This window comes from Gorilla gorilla, chromosome 6 (genome assembly GCF_029281585.2).
Source record: "Gorilla gorilla gorilla isolate KB3781 chromosome 6, NHGRI_mGorGor1-v2.1_pri, whole genome shotgun sequence".
Lineage (NCBI taxonomy): Eukaryota > Metazoa > Chordata > Mammalia > Primates > Hominidae > Gorilla > Gorilla gorilla.
The window spans coordinates 40,291,149-40,308,777 of record NC_073230.2 but is presented as its reverse complement, the minus strand read 5'-3'; the positions used below and the strand labels follow the sequence as shown (position 1 = coordinate 40,308,777).

General features: G+C 38.7%; 1 protein-coding gene across 4 annotated transcripts in view; it reads left to right on the top strand.

The window, feature by feature from the left end:
* KBTBD2 (kelch repeat and BTB domain containing 2) overlaps positions 1-17,382 on the top strand; it is a 30,455-nt gene extending 13,073 nt beyond the window's left edge. For all 4 annotated transcript variants that reach the window (XM_055347524.1, XM_031012978.3, XM_031012979.3 and 1 more), the window contains 3 exons: positions 5,654-6,161; positions 10,422-10,587; positions 14,670-17,382. In XM_055347524.1, the coding sequence (XP_055203499.1) occupies positions 5,992-6,161; positions 10,422-10,587; positions 14,670-16,205 (1,872 nt within the window). In that variant the 5' untranslated portion in view covers positions 5,654-5,991 and the 3' untranslated portion in view covers positions 16,206-17,382. The remainder of the gene's footprint in view (positions 1-5,653; positions 6,162-10,421; positions 10,588-14,669) is intronic.
* The last annotated feature ends 247 nt before the right edge of the window (positions 17,383-17,629 follow it).

Below are 17,629 nucleotides of genomic sequence, written 5' to 3'. Positions count from 1 at the left end.
CAGTATGGATTTTTTTTTTGGCAGGTTATCTTGGGGAGAGATGTCTTTTTTTTTTTTTTTTAAACCTTAAAGGTACTCACACTAGATAAGAACATGTTTCAGAAGTCCACGGAACTAGCAGGAATTGGGGAAAGCAGTTGTGTGACTAGGTAAAAGATGTTAGAATATTTTGGTTGAGAAGAAAAGTGGAATATATATAAATTAGCTTAAGAATTATATTTAATTCCGCGTTCAGGAATTTAAAGTTTGTGCTTTTCCTTGTTTTTGTGATCTGAAGAGAAACATTATTCTTGCAGAAACGACTTGAGGTACGTATTTTAGTCACTGACTAAATATTTCATCAAGAAGCAGTGTAAGGCCAGGTGCGGCGGTTCACGCCTGTAATCCCAGCACTCTGGGAGGCCAAGGCAAGTGGATCGCTTGAACATAGGAGTTCAAGACCAGCCTGGGCAACATAGTGCAATCCAGTCTCTTAAAAAAGAAAATTAAAATTTGTGTGTGTGTGTATGTGTATATATACACATACACACACACACATATTTATATATATAAAAATATAAATTTTTTAAAATAAAGCAGAGTTTGGTATGTGTATATATATACACATACACACACATATTTATATATATATAAAAGAAATATAAATTTTTTAAAATAAAGCAGAGTTTGGTAAATGTGGCCTGTAACCTGTTCTTGTAAACAAAGTTTTATTGAAGTAACATTTGTTTCCATATTGTCTTTGGCTGCTTTCAGGCTGCAGCAAGAGTTAAATTTTTGGGATAGAGACCTTTTGGCTCCCAAAGCCTAAAATATTTTGTCTTTGTTATGAGAAGAGAGAATAGTGTACCTTTTGAAGTTTTATTATTATTACTATTTTTATTTTTATTTTTTTGAGACTGAGTCTCTCTTGTTGCCCAGGCTGGAGTGCAGTGGTGCGATCTCAGCTTACTGCAACCTCCTCCTCCTGGGTTCAAGCCATTCTCCTGCCTCAGCCTCCCAAGTAGCAGGGATTACAGGCACGCACCATCACACCAGGCTAATTTTTGTATTTTTAGTAGAGACGGGGTTTCACCATGTTGGCCAGCATGGTCTCAATCTCCTGAACTCAGGTGATCTGCCCACCTCAGCCTCCCGAAGTGCTGGGATTACAGGCATGAGCCACTGTGACCAGCCTTTTTTTTTTTTTTTTTTTTTTTAATTAAAAATTTTAGAGGCAGAATCTTGCTGTTGCCCAGGCTGGAGTGCAGTGGCATGATCATAGCTCACTGCAGCCTTGAACTCTTGGCCTCAAGGTACCCTCTCGCCTTGGCCTCCCAAAGTGCTGGGAGTACAGGAGTGAGCCACCACAGCTGGCCAAAAGTTTATTTTGTAAAAATCAGGTAATCATTGCATATATTAATAAAATCCAGAAGGTTTAAATAGGTCTTCAATAAGTTCTTCCTTCCTCCTGTGTGATCCACTGTTAGTAGTAGGGCTGAGCACCAGATACCTTTGCTCATTTTACCTGTACTACAATTTTTCTTACGGTAAAGAGTAAAATTTCTTGAACTCATGTCTCTATTAAAAGTTTGAAAGAAAAAGATCAAGATAGCTACATTTCAAGAAAAATGTTTCATATACCCAGCTTGCTTCACTCATTTGCTTGCTTCTTGGCTTTTAAGTTTGTCTAGAATAGCTGGTTTTTAAAACACCATGTTTTTGAATGACAGCTGTAGCTGTGGCTGTAATCTGTAGTAAGAGTAAAAGCCCTTGGTGTTTTGGAGCTTTGGTGTTTGGCTTCTCTCAATCCGAGTATGTAAAGTGCAATGATTGGCACTTAGTATTCAATAAACATTTGTGGAATTTAGCCATTCATTCAGAAAAGAAAATTAAGTCAGCAGTTTCCTTGATACCTGAGAATTAATCTGGGGAAGCTGGCTTCTACAGATAACAGGGTGTGTGACGTTTTGAAGCTGATTTTAGATATAGAATAATATACAAAATGTAATTATTGAAAAGAGAAAATTTGTAAAATATGTCACATCAGTTGGTAATTAATATAGTACATACTGAATTGCTTCAGAGGATTTAGAGTACTGGTTTCAAGTTTTGTTTTTAGGAGGGAAGGAGTCTTTTACAGAAAATGTTTGTGTTGTGGGCATTTGAAGATTGTTGGTTGATCGTCCTAAACTTTGCAAATTTTCACATTTTTATTTTTATTTTCGTGAGACAGAGTCTTGCTGTGTTGCCCAGGCTGGAATGCAGTGGTGTGATCTCAGTTCACTGCAACCTCCTCCTCCTGGGTTCAAGTGAGTCTCAGCTTGAAGCAGCCTCAGTCTCCAGAGTAGCTAGTATTACAGGCTTGAGCCACCATACCCGGCTAATTTTTGTATTTTTAGTAGAGACAGGGTTTTGTCATGTTGGTCAGGCTGGTCTTGAACTTCAGGCCTCAGGCCTCAAGTGATCTGCCCTCCTAGGCCTCCCAAAGTGCTGGGATTACAGGCGTGAGTTACCACACCTGGCCAAGCTTTCACATTTTTAGTTAATACCTTTTGAAGTCCATGCTCCCAGAGGGGTGAGATACTTAATTTTATTTATTATTTTTTGTTTTTGTTTTGTTTTGTTTTTGAGACGGAGTCTCGCTCTGTCATTCAAGCTGGAGTGCAGTGGCACAATCTCGGCTCACTGCATCCTCCGTCTGCCAGGTTCAAGTGATTCCCTGGCCTCAGCTTCCTGGGTAGCTGGGATTACAGCACGTGCTACCATGTCCAGCTAATTTTTTTGTGTTTTTAGTAGAGATGGGGTTTCACCATGTTGGCCAGGCTGGTCTTGAACTCCTGACCTCAAGTGATCCACCGACCTCAGCCTCCCAAAGTGCTGGGATTCCAGGCATGAGCCACCACTCCTGACCTTAATTTTATTTTTAATTGTACTTGTTTATTTACTTAGTGTCATATCTGAATGACTTACTTTTTCTGCCTATTTTAAGGTAACTTTTACGTAGGCTGCCTCTCCAGGAAGAAAGCGTATCCTGGATTACAAAAGAAGAGTGGAAATAGGGGAATCTAATAAAGCTGTGTTAATGAGTATAATGACTTTGTACTTTTTTAGAAGCAGACTTCAATTGTTTTAATACGGTTTCATGGATACGATAAAAAATCAAATCTAGCAAAACCCAGTCATAAATGAGGCCTCCCCAAAATCATTGCAGAAAATCATATTATTATATGGTTAATGAAATGACCAGAGTGAGCCTGTACCGCTAGCCTGCAAGAAATTCTGGGGTCTAGCGGCATGATTTAAGTCTGTCTTGGCCCTGGCCACCAGTTGCTGTCACCTTGTTTAAACATGGATGGGGACAATTTTGAGTCCAGCTACTGGGATTAGGACTTCTAATTTATTAATGCATATATTTCTGTAAAATATATTTCTAGAAGTAGGATTAGTAGATTGGTATTAAGCATTTCCAGTGCCAAGTATTATTAATACTTGCAATTTTGAAATTCAAAAAGCTCTGAAAAATCAAGTTGTTAAAAAAAAAAAAATCTTTGCTAGTAAAACCTGACCTGAAGTAACGTGAGGCTATATATAGTCTTTATTTTTCACACCATTCATAGTTGCCTCAGCAAAGATAATATGTTTGATTATCCATTGCTACCTGAGACTTCTTGAGAGGGTTTTATAATGTAGGGTACATGTGTCACAATACCTCTATAAAATCTGGAAAAGTGTAAATTCTGGAGCGTGTCTTGTGTCAAGAGTTTTGAATAAGGGATTGTGGGTATGTATCAACTTACTCCTCTGTGTAAGAATGCTTGTTTTTCCACACCCTCAACAACACTATGCCTTGCTGCATTATTAATGTGTGGAAATAGCCAGTGATTTTAAGTATTATTTGCCTTAGAGATTATAGTAGTAGAACTCAGATTTATAGTGTGACATGCTGTTCTGGAAGAGCAAAGTTATTACCTTAAATGACCCAGAGTCTCACTCTGCCTTTGCACCTGTTTTAGTTACTTTCAAAGTTAACTTGGCTGGAAACTTGACTGTATATCAAGTTAGTAGTTACTGTAATAGTATAGTTTGTCAGGAAGTATATGTGATTCTCTTTGACATAATGGATGGTATTTTGTGAGGAAAAATAACTGATTCTAATGATGGAGTCATTTCTCATTATGGTAACTAATGGTCATCTTTAACAGTTGGTGAAAAAAGCAGTGGCAGTTTTTATAGTTAACATATTAGTAGCATTCTATTTGGGATTTTCCTCTTTTCCTGATTTGTAATTCCTTTGCCATGTGTTGTGAATACTGAGTTCCAAATTAAATTTTTATTCAGCTGGAATTTTGTGTTTTTTTTTGATGAATGGTATGCAGTATGACTAAAGCCTAGGCTTTTTTTGCCCCCTTGAGCAGTTAGCCACTTCCAACATTATTTGTTGAAATAAACCATTCTTCCTAATTTGAGATACCATATTTATCTTTATCATATCTAATATCTTTTTTTTTTTTTTTTTTTGAGACGGTGTCTTGCTCTGTCACCCAGGCTGGAGTGCAGTGGTGCGATCTTGGCTCACTGCAATCTCCACCTCCCGGGTTCAAGCAATTCCGCTGCCTCAGCCTCCTGAGTAGCTGGGATTACAGGCACGCACTACCACGGCCAGCTAACTTTTGTATTTTTAATAGAGACAGGATTTCACCATGTTGGTCAGGATGGTCTCGAACTCCTGACGTTGTGATCCGCCTGCCTCGGCCTACCAAAGTGCTGGGATTACAGGCGTGAGCCACCGTGCCCGGCCAGTCATCTCTGGTTTCTTATGTGTACTTGGTTTTATGGGAGTTTTATAGTACATTTAATATTTTCATAAAAATCATTAAAAACTTGCCCTTCTTCCCCTCAAATATCTTAGCAACCTTTGTGCATTCTTCCAGATAAATCCCTTGAAAATAGGATTTATATTGGATTTGTATTAAAGCTACATATTAATTTGGAGAACATTCATATTTGTGTAATATGGAGTTTTCTGGGTGGGAACATATATCCATTACATTTTATGTTTTTTTTTTTTAAGTAAAATTATATGCTTTTATTCGTAAAGATTCCTAGGAAAGAACCACTCTACAAAGAGACAAATTACATATACTTCTCTTAGTGAATTGAATGGCAAATTTGAAAATTAACAGTTTGAATCTATTTACCATATAGTTTAAATTAAATATGAAGACTTTGTGAACGTGTTTAAAATATATTCGGAGAACGAGAAATCTCTATGTAAGAGAGCAGGTTTTTTGTTTTTTTAAAAAAATATTTTTTCTTAAATATTATGATCATTTGTTGCTACCAGACAAATAACTAAGAGATCTGGCTTTGGTAATTTGTCTATTTTGAAAGAGCTTTAAAAATGTGTACTTATTCATGTGTTCGTTATTTTCTGTGACAGTTATATTTTGTATAGAAGGCAAAAGTTAACTTGAAATTACAACTGGTAATTTTCTTGTTTTTTAATTTTAAATGTAGACTAAGAATCTTCATTTTTGTCATGTTTCACTTTTATGGTAATGTCTAAAGTTGAACTTGAAATAAATATGATTTCTATTTAAGGCTGCCATTTTAAACGTTATATTCTAAAACCGTACTGGCCTAGATACTACAACTGAACTTTTTTTCTTTTTAGTTACTCCACAGGATCCACTGAACATAGGATGTTGCCACAAAATCTACCTCGTGTATTTTTCTCTTTCACTCATGAGCTGCACAATTGCAGATTTGAGCACAATGTCTGCAGACTGTGTTGAAAAACTCTGAAGAACCTAATTAACACAGGATGACCTAGGAGTGATTCTAAGTCTGTGTAACAAGATATTACTCATTAGTGAATGTGTCAGTCTTGGTACTGAATGCTGCAGATAACAGCAAGTAGTTTCTCCTTTATTTCTGAAGTATTCACTTGACCTTCCATCAGTAAGACGGACTTTTCTAATCTGTTCCTGGAGATATTAATGGAATACAGTCATGTCCACTCAAGACGAGAGGCAGATCAATACTGAATATGCTGTGTCCTTGTTGGAACAGTTGAAACTGTTTTATGAACAGCAGTTGTTTACTGACATAGTGTTAATTGTTGAGGGCACTGAATTCCCTTGTCATAAGATGGTTCTTGCAACATGTAGCTCTTATTTCAGGTAAGTACTTTTAATGTTTTAAATAGAAATTCTTTGAAATGTTATTTAATTTTTTAAAAAGCCACATCTCAATTTTTGTTTTTAAGTTTTGCTTAAGGTTTCTATTCAGATGATGTAGTACTTGGCAAATCTCATTCTTGCATGTGTAAGAGACACATGAAAGAAGTTTTATAAAGGTTTAAATACAAGAAATGTGTTGCAATTAACTAAGGTACAGTTTTAATGTTGGGAAGGCAGAAAGGTTTAGAATATTCTTTTTCCATTAAAAGAGAAAGAAAAATGGGATAATTTACACTTTGAGATTTTAAAATGCTGCCTTTAGAAAACAGTGATCTCTGTTTTTAAACTGACAAGTTATAGGCTCAAATAGTAATTTTTACAGGGTAAAAATTGGTGCTGTTAGATAGGTTAAGACTTTTCTTTACAAAATATATTTTTTTCTCACTCTTCACTATTACCATTTGTGATATTTCTTTGTACTAACTAGACTCTTTGCCAGATTTAAATATTTAATAACTAGTAACGTTGGTGTTCTCTGTGCCTCTGAATGCAGAAGTTAATTTAGTTACTCTTTGCTAATAACAAATACATAAAGCTTAACTTTACATTTTTATGATCTTTTGTGTCTTTGTTGTACGTTTCCTGAGCAGAATAGAAGCCAAGGCATAGATGGATTGCTTTATTTGTTCTTTGCTTTTAGGTAATTTTGACTTAATATTTGAAAGGGACAGGGAGAATAAAGGTGAATTAAATGTGGACCTGTATATTTCTACTACAAATATTAACAGCCATAAGCAGCAATCATTAGTGAGTTTGGTGTTGCTGTTTTGTTTTGGTTTTTTTTTTTTTTTTTTGAGACGATCTCGCTCTGTTGTCCAGGCTGGAGTGCAGTGCAGTGGCGCGATCTCGGCTCACTGCAACCTCTGCCTCTTGGGTTCAAGTGATTCTGCTGCCTCAGCCTCCCAAGTAGCTGGGATTACAGGCACGCACCACCACGCCTGGGCTAATTTTTGTAATTTTAGTAGAGATGGGGTTTCACCATGTTGGTCAGGCTGGTCTCAAACTCTTGACCTTGTGATCCGTCCGCCTTGGCCTCCCGAAGTGCGTGAGCCACTGCGCACCGCCTGTTCTGCTGTTCTTTAATGGCAGCTATAGACAGGATAGATTTCATTTGACCTTTCAGGGCTGACTTACTTTGTATGAAGATACCGAAACTTCACATTCCCTAACACATCCCATGATGATTGCAGAAGCTAAGGCTCAAATACCAGTTGTTGCCTTTGCTATGCCTACAATTTTTTTTTTTTTTATTTTTTTAAAGACAGTCGCAATCTGTCACCCAGGCTGGAGTGCAGTGGTGCTATCTCAACTCAACTGCAACCTCTGCCTCCCAGGTTCAAGTGGTTCTTGTGCCTCAGCCTCACAAGTAGCTGGGATTACAGGCACACACCACCATGCCCGGCTAATTTTTTTTGTATTTTTAGTAGAGACGGGGTTTCACCATGTTGCCCACGCTGGTCTGAAACTCCTGACCTCAAGTGATCCACCCGCCTCAGCCTCCCAAAGTGCTGGGATTACAGGTGTGAGCCACTGTACCCGGCCAAGTCTGGGAAGTTTGTTAACCAGTCAGTCCCCCACAGATACCAAGGGACAACTGTGTATTATACCTAAAACAAATCAGATATTTATTAAATAAATAAAAATAGTTCAATATGTGTTTGGGGTTGAAGCCACCCATCATTAAAATCTTGTGCCTGGGACAGTTTCATATCCACAGGATATAATTTGAGCTTTTCACAAGTGTTCTTCAACTAGATTCTGCTGGCAGAATTGTAGATTTCAAGATCTTTACATGTAATGCTCCTATACATCTACTGTAGAGATTTTGCCTTCTGAACTAAATACATTCTTCCTTTGTAGTTTGAGTTACCAGTTCTGTCTATCCCACCAATAATTAGTAGGTACCTCTGAATAATAGTTTTAATATTTCTTGGTAACATTTATAGTTCATTTTAGACCCAAAATGAGAGAATTGCTTGAGAATTACTCAGCACTTCTGTTGTGGTACTTCAGCCTGTTACAGTATTATGAAATTAAGTATTTGCTGTTACTGGTCGGGAGTGCTGGCACATGCCTGTAATCCCAGCACTTTGGGAGGCCGAGGCGGGCGGATCACGTGGTCAGGAGATTGAAACCATCCTGGCTAACACGGTGAAACCCCATCTCTACTAAAAATACAAAAAATTAGCCGGGCGTAGTGGCGGGCGCCTGTAATCCCAGCTACTCGGGATGCTGAAGTAGGAGAATCGCTTGAACCTGGGAGTTGGGTGTTGCAGTGAACTGAGATACCACCACTGCACTCCAGCCTGGGCAACAGGGTGAGACTCTGTCTCAAAAAAAGAAAAAGAAAAGCACCAGATCCTGTTGGCTCTTTATAGTGGGTTTTGTTTGTCTGTTTGTTTGTTCCTTTTTGAGGTAGAGTTTCACTTTTGTTGCCCGGGTTGGAGTGCAGTGGCTCGATCTTGGCTCACTGCAACCTCTGCCTCCCGGGTTCAAGTGATTTTCCTGCCTCAGCCTCCTGAGTAGCTGGGATTACAGGCACCTGCCACCACGCCCAGCAAATTTTTGTATTTTTTAGTGGAGACAGGGTTTCACCATGTTTGCCAGGCTAGTGTTGAGCTCCTGGCCTAAGATGATCTGCCCACCTTAGCCTCCCAAAATGCTGGGATTACAAGCGTGAGCCACCAAGCGCCCAGCTATAGTGGTTTTTGTATTCATTTCTGCCAATATAACTCAGTTTCTTACCTCTTAGGTATATTATTGTCATAGCCTGATAGTCAGTTTTCCTATCTCTAGCCTTTAGCTCTTATAGTCTGTCAGCTTAGAGTATTCATCCTACATTTATCACTTACATTTTGTCGTGCTAAATTCAGACTTGAAACCCTTTGGTTTTCCCCACTATCTACAAGGAAAAGCTCAGACTCTCTTGTCTCATTTAAAGGCCCTCTGTGATCTGACTGCTCTCCATCTTTCCAATTCATTTTCTGGTTTCCTGCATGAGCCCTTATGTTCAAGCTATGCCCCTTGAACAGTTGCTTCTTATGTTCTACCCTGTTTTATCCATTTTGAATAGCTTCTTCATCTCTGTCCTTGAGGGGCCCAAGTTAGTGACTGTTGTGACACTCACTGTTGACCGCTACATGCAGAAGCTTTTCTCTCCTATTTTCGTCTCTTACCTATATATGGGCATTCTACTTAGTATTCTCCATGATGCCAGTTGCCTTTCCATCATGATTTCCTGTATATAATAGATTTTTAGGAAAGTGTCCTGCATATTTTTAGAGAATTGTTTGAGTAAATGAATTTTTAACAGCTTTATTGAGATGTAATTTATATACCACAAAATCTACCCATTTTAAGTGTATAATTAAATGAATTTTAGTATATTTACAGTTACACAATCATTTCCACAATCTAAATTTAGAGCACTTTTATCACTTTGTGTCTATTTATAGTCACAGACCCCATTCTTACAGTTCTAAGGAACTACTAATCTACCTTCTGTCTCTATATTTTCCTTTTTTAGACGTTTTATATAAATGGACTCATATACTATGTGGTTTTTTGTGTGTGGCTTCTTTCACTGAGCATAATGTTTTCAGGTTCATTTATGTTAAAGTATATATTAATACTTAGTTCCTTTTTATTGCTGAGTATTATTTCATGGTATGAATATAAGAAGTGAATAGAATTTTGAGATTTTCACTCAAAATGGCATGGTGGAATAGTCTGGTATATATTTGGGACTGGATTTTATTCTTATCTGTCTCCCTCAAAAATTTCATTGGCTAGGCACAGTGGCTCATGCCTGTAATCCGAGCACTTTCAGAGGCTGAGGCAGGAAGATTGCTTGAGCTCAGGAGTTGGAGACCAGCCTGGGCAACATAGGGAGGCCTCGTCTCTACTAAAAGTAAAAGAAAAAATAGCTGAGTGTGGTGGTGCATGCCTGTAGTCCCAGCTACTTGGGAGACTGAGGAGAATCGCTTGAGCACAGAAGGTCAAGGCTGCGGTGAGCCATGATCGTACCACTGCACTCCAGCCTGGGGGACAGAGCAAGACCCTGTCTCAAAAAAAAAAAAAAGTTTCTCTTATAAGTAAATACCCTAAATAAACACCTCTTGTTGTCTAATTGTTCTTTTCAGCTCTACATTTGTTTTACACAAAACCCTTACAACTTTGTTTTCTCCATCTCCCCTGTAGGGCCATGTTTATGAGTGGACTAAGTGAAAGCAAACAAACCCATGTACACCTGAGGAATGTCGATGCTGCCACCTTACAGATAATAATAACTTACGCATACACGGGTAACTTGGCAATGAATGACAGCACTGTAGAACAGCTTTATGAAACAGCTTGCTTCCTACAGGTAAGCATATATATATTTTTTTAGACGGAGTCTCTCTCTGTTGCCCAGGCTGGAGTGCAGTGGCACGATCTTGGCTCACTGCAACCTCCGCCTCCCAGATTCAAGTGATTCTCCTGCCTCAGCCTCCTGAGTAGCTGGGATTACAGGTGCTAATTTTTGTATTTTTAGTACGGGGTTTCACCGTGTTGGTCAGGCTGGTCTTGATCTCCTGACTCCGTGATCCACCTGCCTTGGCCTCCCAAAGTGCTGGGATTACAGGCGTGAGCCACTGTGTCCAGCCTACAGGTAAGCATTTTTTTACTCAGTTATATACATGAGTTGTAGCTTATTGGTTTATTATGTGGTTTATTTCGTGAGGAAACATTGTTAAACATTTTTTATTTATGTTTTTGAGACGGGGTCTCGTTCGGTCACCCAGGCTGGAGTGCATTGGTGCAGTCATGGTTCACTGAAGCCTTGAACTCATGGGCTCAGGTGATCCTCCTGCTTCAGCCTCCTGAGTAGCTGGGATGACTAAAGGTGTGCACCACCATGCCCAGCTACTATTTTTATTTATTTATTTATTTATTTTTATTTATTTATTTTTTTGAGACAGAGTATCACTCTGTCACCCAGGCTGGAGTCTAGTGGCGCGATCTCGGCTCAGATGCAAGCTCCGCCTCTGGGTTCACGCCATTCTCCTGCCTCAGCCTCCCGAGTAGCTGGGACTACAGGTGCCCACCACCACCCCCGGCTAATTTTTTGTATTTTTAGTAGAGATGGGGTTTCACCGTTGTTAGCCAGAATGGTCTTGATCTCCTGACCTCGTGATCCACCCACCTCGGCCTCCCAAAGTGCTGGGATTACAGGCATGAGCCACCACTCCCTGGGCCAATATTTTTATTTTTTGTAGAGACAGGATCTCACTGTGTTGCCCAGGCTGGTCTCAAAATCCCAGGCTCAAGCAATCCTCCTGCATTGGCTTCTCAAAGCCCTGGGATTACAGGTATGAACCACCATGCCTGGCCCAGTAATGTCTTTTATCTATGTAATTTTCTTATTACGTATTTTAGAAGGTAAAAGTTTTTTTTCTTTTTACAAAATGTGTAAGGGAAAAACAATAGGATTTGATTACCCAGTAAACTAAGTAGTTTTGTGATGGGAATGTAAATCTGTTAATAAAAGAGATAGGTGAAAATTTTATACTGGTTTCGTGTGTTTTACTGCCTAACATACCTGAGAATTTTGATTTCAAGTTAATTTTTTTTTTGAGACGGAGTTTCACTCTTGTTGCCCAGGCTGGAGTGCACTGGCACAATCTTGGCTCACAACAACCTCTGTCTCCTGGGTTCAAGTGATTCTCCTGCCTCAGCCTCCTGAATAGCTGGGATTACAGGCATGTACCACCATGCCCAGCTAATTTTTGTATTTTTAGTTGAGGTGGGGTTTCGCCACATTGGCCAGGCCGGTCTGGAACTCCTGCCATCAAATGATCCACCCGCCTTGGCCTCCCAAAGTGCTGGGATTACAGGCATGAGCCACCACTCCCAGCCAAATTAAAGTAATTTTTAACAGTGTTTATTGAATTTAAGTGTTTCAATTTTTTTTTTTTTTTTGCTTAGAGCTTAGATATACTAATTTTTCATGATACTATTTTTCACAGAAAACTTGGTGGAAATTATGATAAATATTTATAATGGCTATGTGACCATATTGAGCAATTAAGGAGAAGTATTTAAACAAAACAAGTGATGGTTGATATATTTATGTATGACAAACTGTTTTACTCTTTATTTCCCCATCATGTTCCCTTTTTAAATTTTAAGAGGAATATAAGAGTTTTTTTCTTCATTTCATCTCCTGTTTTGGAATAACACTGTATTTCACAAAGTTTCTTCAGAGGGAGAACCTTTAGACCAAAGGTTAGATTTGGAGAGCACTGTTTGTGATATTTGTTAAGTACTTAATAAATATGCACTGAATGAACATACATGACACTGGTTGAATGCCAACACCTGGGTATAATTCTGGAAACCAGAACTCAGTTCATGCTTTATGTAGTCTCCTTCCTTTTTAATCTTCCATAGGTTGAGTACCCTTTATCCAAAATGATTGGGATCAGAAATCCAGTTCAGCCAGTTTCAGATTTTTTCAGATTTTAGGATATTTGCATTATATTTTAGATTTACATCATCCCTAATCTAAAAATCTAGACTCTGAAGTGCTCCCGTGAGTATTTCAAGTGTCATGTCAGCACTCAAAACATTTCAGGTTTTGGAGCATTTTGGATTTTGAATTTTTGAATTAGGGATACTCAACTTTTTGTGTGACAGGGTCTTGCTCTGTTGTCCAGGCTGCAGCACAGTGGTGAGATCACAACTCACTGCAGCCTTGATCTGGGCTCAAGTCATCCCCCCGCCTTAGCCTCCTGAGTAGCTGGGTCTGTAGACGTGCATCACCACACTTGGCTAATTATTTGATTTTTTGTAGAGACAAGATCTTCTTATGTTGCCCAGGCTAGTCTCAAACTCTTGAGCACAGGCAGTCCTCTCACCTAGGCCTCCCAAAGTGCTAGGATTACAGGTGCGAGTTACAACACCTGGCCAACCTTTACTCCTTATTACACTAACCTTATCGTTAGTGTTCTACTCTACCCACAACTCTGGGGAAACTGAGGCTGGGGTAGCTTGCTGGTGCGCTAGTAATTCCAAACTTGAACGGGAGAAATGCTTATTGTAAGCACTGTCTTTATATAGTTTGCAAGTTGTCATTACTTTTTATTTTTAGAGACATGTCTTGTTCTGTTGCCCAGGCTGGAATGCAGTGGCATGGTGATAGCTCACTGCAGTCTCGAATTGCTGGGCTCAAGTAATCCTCCTCCCTATAATCCCAAAGTGCTGGGATTATAGGCATGCACCAGCACATCCAGCTAATTTTTTGTTGGTCCTTCTTTTAAAAGCAGGCATTTCTCAGAATTACTAAGGCATTAAGGAATTTTAAGAAAATCTGATTCCAGAATACTTTGTTACTGTAAATATTGACACTGCTCCTTAACATTTTTTTTCTGCCATTTTAACGAAAACCATATACTACATCTGCTTGCTCAAATGCAAAACAGGACTCTGCCTCTTAGACTGTGTTGCCCTGGAAGCCTGAGATGGGGTATTCTATGACTACCAATATGACTTTCACTATCAACCACATGAAGTGATCATATGTTTCAGTACCAGATGGTGTACTAATACTTTATATATATTCTCATCTGATCGTTACAGGGCTCATTTGAGGGAGATAACTATTATTTCCCCATTTTATATAAGAGAAAATTGAAGTTTAGAGATGTGAAGCTTCTTTCCTAATAAGTAGTTTCCAGGTACTAATTGGCCAATTAAGTTTTAAATCCAAGCAACCTGACTTCTCAGTGTAAACAGTTTCTGGTTAATCACTGTGATGCTGAATAAGTATAGTGGGTAGCACATCTGATTGAACTGAGATCTACCTTCTTAAGAGAAAACAAATCTAGGAAGCTTACAGTGGCTAAGATGGGTCATTTAAATGTAGGTAATTTATAACTGCACGTAAGTCTATTTCGTGTTGCTTTGATATCTTACCTTTCGATAAGAATGGCAAATAACTACTCTTACTCATTGTGCATGATTTTCTGGTTTTATGTGACTGTGTTCAAATTGAGGAAACCAGAATCCAGTTATTCAACAACAATAATTTTCTCTATACTATGATTTATTTACATTTTTTCATATAGTTCTCTCAATTATATATAAAGTGTAGGAAAGTATGACTTATATGTGAATTTCATTACCTGTTCTTTAAGGCTGTTTTGTTTTTTAAGAGCCTATTTATTGTTGTACTGCTGGTTCCTAAATAGAATAGTTAAGTAGGCCACTGAGCAGGAAAAAATACTGCAAAATTTTATAGTCTTCTGAGTTTATTACTACCAGAAGACCTTATCTCAGCCCAGATGTGTGTATCTGAAAATAAAAATTACACTATGGGCATCTGATTAATATACTTACGTCTTACATAAAAGTAGAATGTGTCTGTCCTGGCCCTATCAGCCTGTTTTTTTTTCCTTCTCATTCTAGGTAGAAGATGTGTTACAACGTTGTCGAGAATATTTAATTAAAAAAATAAATGCAGAGAATTGTGTACGATTGTTGAGTTTTGCTGATCTCTTCAGTTGTGAGGAATTAAAACAGAGTGCTAAAAGAATGGTGGAGCACAAGTTCACTGCTGTGTATCATCAGGACGCGTTCATGCAGCTGTCACATGACCTACTGATAGATATTCTCAGTAGTGACAATTTAAATGTAGAAAAGGAAGAAACCGTTCGAGAAGCTGCTATGCTGTGGCTAGAGTATAACACAGAATCACGATCCCAGTATTTGTCTTCTGTTCTTAGCCAAATCAGAATTGATGCACTTTCAGAAGTAACACAGAGAGCTTGGTTTCAAGGTCTGCCACCCAATGATAAGTCAGTGGTGGTTCAAGGTCTGTATAAGTCCATGCCCAAGTTTTTCAAACCAAGACTTGGGATGACTAAAGAGGAAATGATGATTTTCATTGAAGCATCTTCAGAAAATCCTTGTAGTCTTTACTCTTCTGTCTGTTACAGCCCCCAAGCAGAAAAAGTTTACAAGTTATGTAGCCCACCAGCTGATTTGCATAAGGTTGGGACCGTTGTAACTCCTGATAATGATATCTACATAGCAGGGGGTCAAGTTCCTCTGAAAAACACAAAAACAAATCACAGTAAAACAAGCAAACTTCAGACTGCCTTCAGAACTGTGAATTGCTTTTATTGGTTTGATGCACAGCAAAATACCTGGTTTCCAAAGACCCCAATGCTTTTTGTCCGCATAAAGCCATCTTTGGTTTGCTGTGAAGGCTATATCTATGCAATTGGAGGAGATAGCGTAGGTGGAGAACTTAATCGGAGGACCGTAGAAAGATACGACACTGAGAAAGATGAGTGGACGATGGTAAGCCCTTTACCTTGTGCTTGGCAATGGAGTGCAGCAGTTGTGGTTCATGACTGCATTTATGTGATGACACTGAACCTCATGTACTGTTATTTTCCAAGGTCTGACTCATGGGTAGAAATGGCCATGAGACAGACTAGTAGGTCCTTTGCTTCAGCTGCAGCTTTTGGTGATAAAATTTTCTATATTGGAGGGTTGCATATTGCTACCAATTCCGGCATAAGACTCCCCTCTGGCACTGTAGATGGGTCTTCAGTAACTGTGGAAATTTATGATGTGAATAAAAATGAGTGGAAAATGGCAGCCAACATCCCTGCTAAGAGGTACTCTGACCCCTGTGTTAGAGCTGTTGTGATCTCAAATTCTCTATGTGTGTTTATGCGAGAAACCCACTTAAATGAGCGAGCTAAATACGTCACCTACCAATATGACCTGGAACTTGACCGGTGGTCTCTGCGGCAGCATATATCTGAACGTGTACTGTGGGACTTGGGGAGAGATTTTCGATGCACTGTGGGGAAACTCTATCCATCCTGCCTTGAAGAGTCTCCATGGAAACCACCAACTTATCTTTTTTCAACGGATGGGACAGAAGAGTTTGAACTGGATGGAGAAATGGTTGCACTACCACCTGTATAGTGGGGAAGTTCAGGGAGTGCACGCCTGAGTTATGTGCTTTGTCATTTTCTTTGCTAAACAAAAGAGGCTATGAAAGAACTAAATATGAGTACATAAAATTCTATCTTTGATAAATTTTATTTTTATGCCCTACTTAATATTTGCATCAGTATAATATATATCAGTGAGTCTTACAGAAAGATATGCTTCCATAATATGAAATAGATTATTCAATAATTGAGAAACTTTATGTGTAATCATGAGAGTATAAGAATCTGGATTATCTAACATTGTTAGCCGTGTGTATGTACAGTTCAAAAAGTTCATTTATAAAAGTAGTTTCCTGTTCCTAGTGTGGTATATCACAAATTGTGCTGAGGTTATTTTAGTATGTGTGTTTCATTCCCGTGCTTCTGTTCTGAAGTCCTGGAATACAGTTTTCAGTGTAATTAATTCAACTGCACTTAACACTAATGTCCGTGTTGGTATAGAAATGTCTAAATCCTATACTCTAGTTGAGGAAGATCTTCCATAATATTATGGTATTACACAGGGAAAGCTATGACTGCAGGATCAGTCTAACTATACTATTAGGTGCATGTATTCTCTTTTCACTAACTTATACTTGTCTATCTATCTAGAATACAGGTCTTCCAGTCAGCTGGTCATTTACCAGGTGTGGACTTAAGTTGCTGGGCTTGCAGTAAGAATTGCCAGCCACTCATTGTGCGGGTCTGCGTGGAGCTTTAATCAGAAAAAGCCTCCACTTTCTGTATTATGTTAACATTGGCTCATGCATATAACTACCTGCTGCTGATGTAGTTCTCCATCTTCAAGATTTAGAGTGGGTTAACCAGGTCATTACATCTTAATTTAATAACAAGCATTACTGTAGAGTGATTGTGTATAGATCTGTTAGCTGTCAGGGTGTGTTTTTTTTAACCTGTTGTGTGCGTGTGGGGGTTAGGATTAGTAAAGTGAACTGTTCAGGAATTCTCTGCACTAGCTGTGCAGAAGAGCAGATAACTAGCGCTGCTCTGGCATTAATCCCAGGAACCACTAGCAGTAGTGGGGCGCCGCCAATCTAACATGAGCACAGGTGCTTCATGACAAACATTACTAGCATGTTCAACTGCATCATGTTCTGGCACTGTATTTTGAATGACATTAATTTATTAAATAAATTGTATATATTCAATATCTATTTTTCTTTTGTTATGGGAATGGTCTGCTTTTTAAATTTTGATTTTGCTAGGTCAACTTAGCTAGTAATAGGTGGTTTCTTCCAAATTTTGTTTGATAAAGATTGAGAGATATGCATAGGCTTTCCTTAGGCTAGTGTCTTTCTACCCTGCTGGCATGTTAGAATCATCCGATTCTGATCATCATCTTTAGAAGCTTGAGATGATGCCTGAACCTCACCCCAAACAAAATGGTTTCTTTTT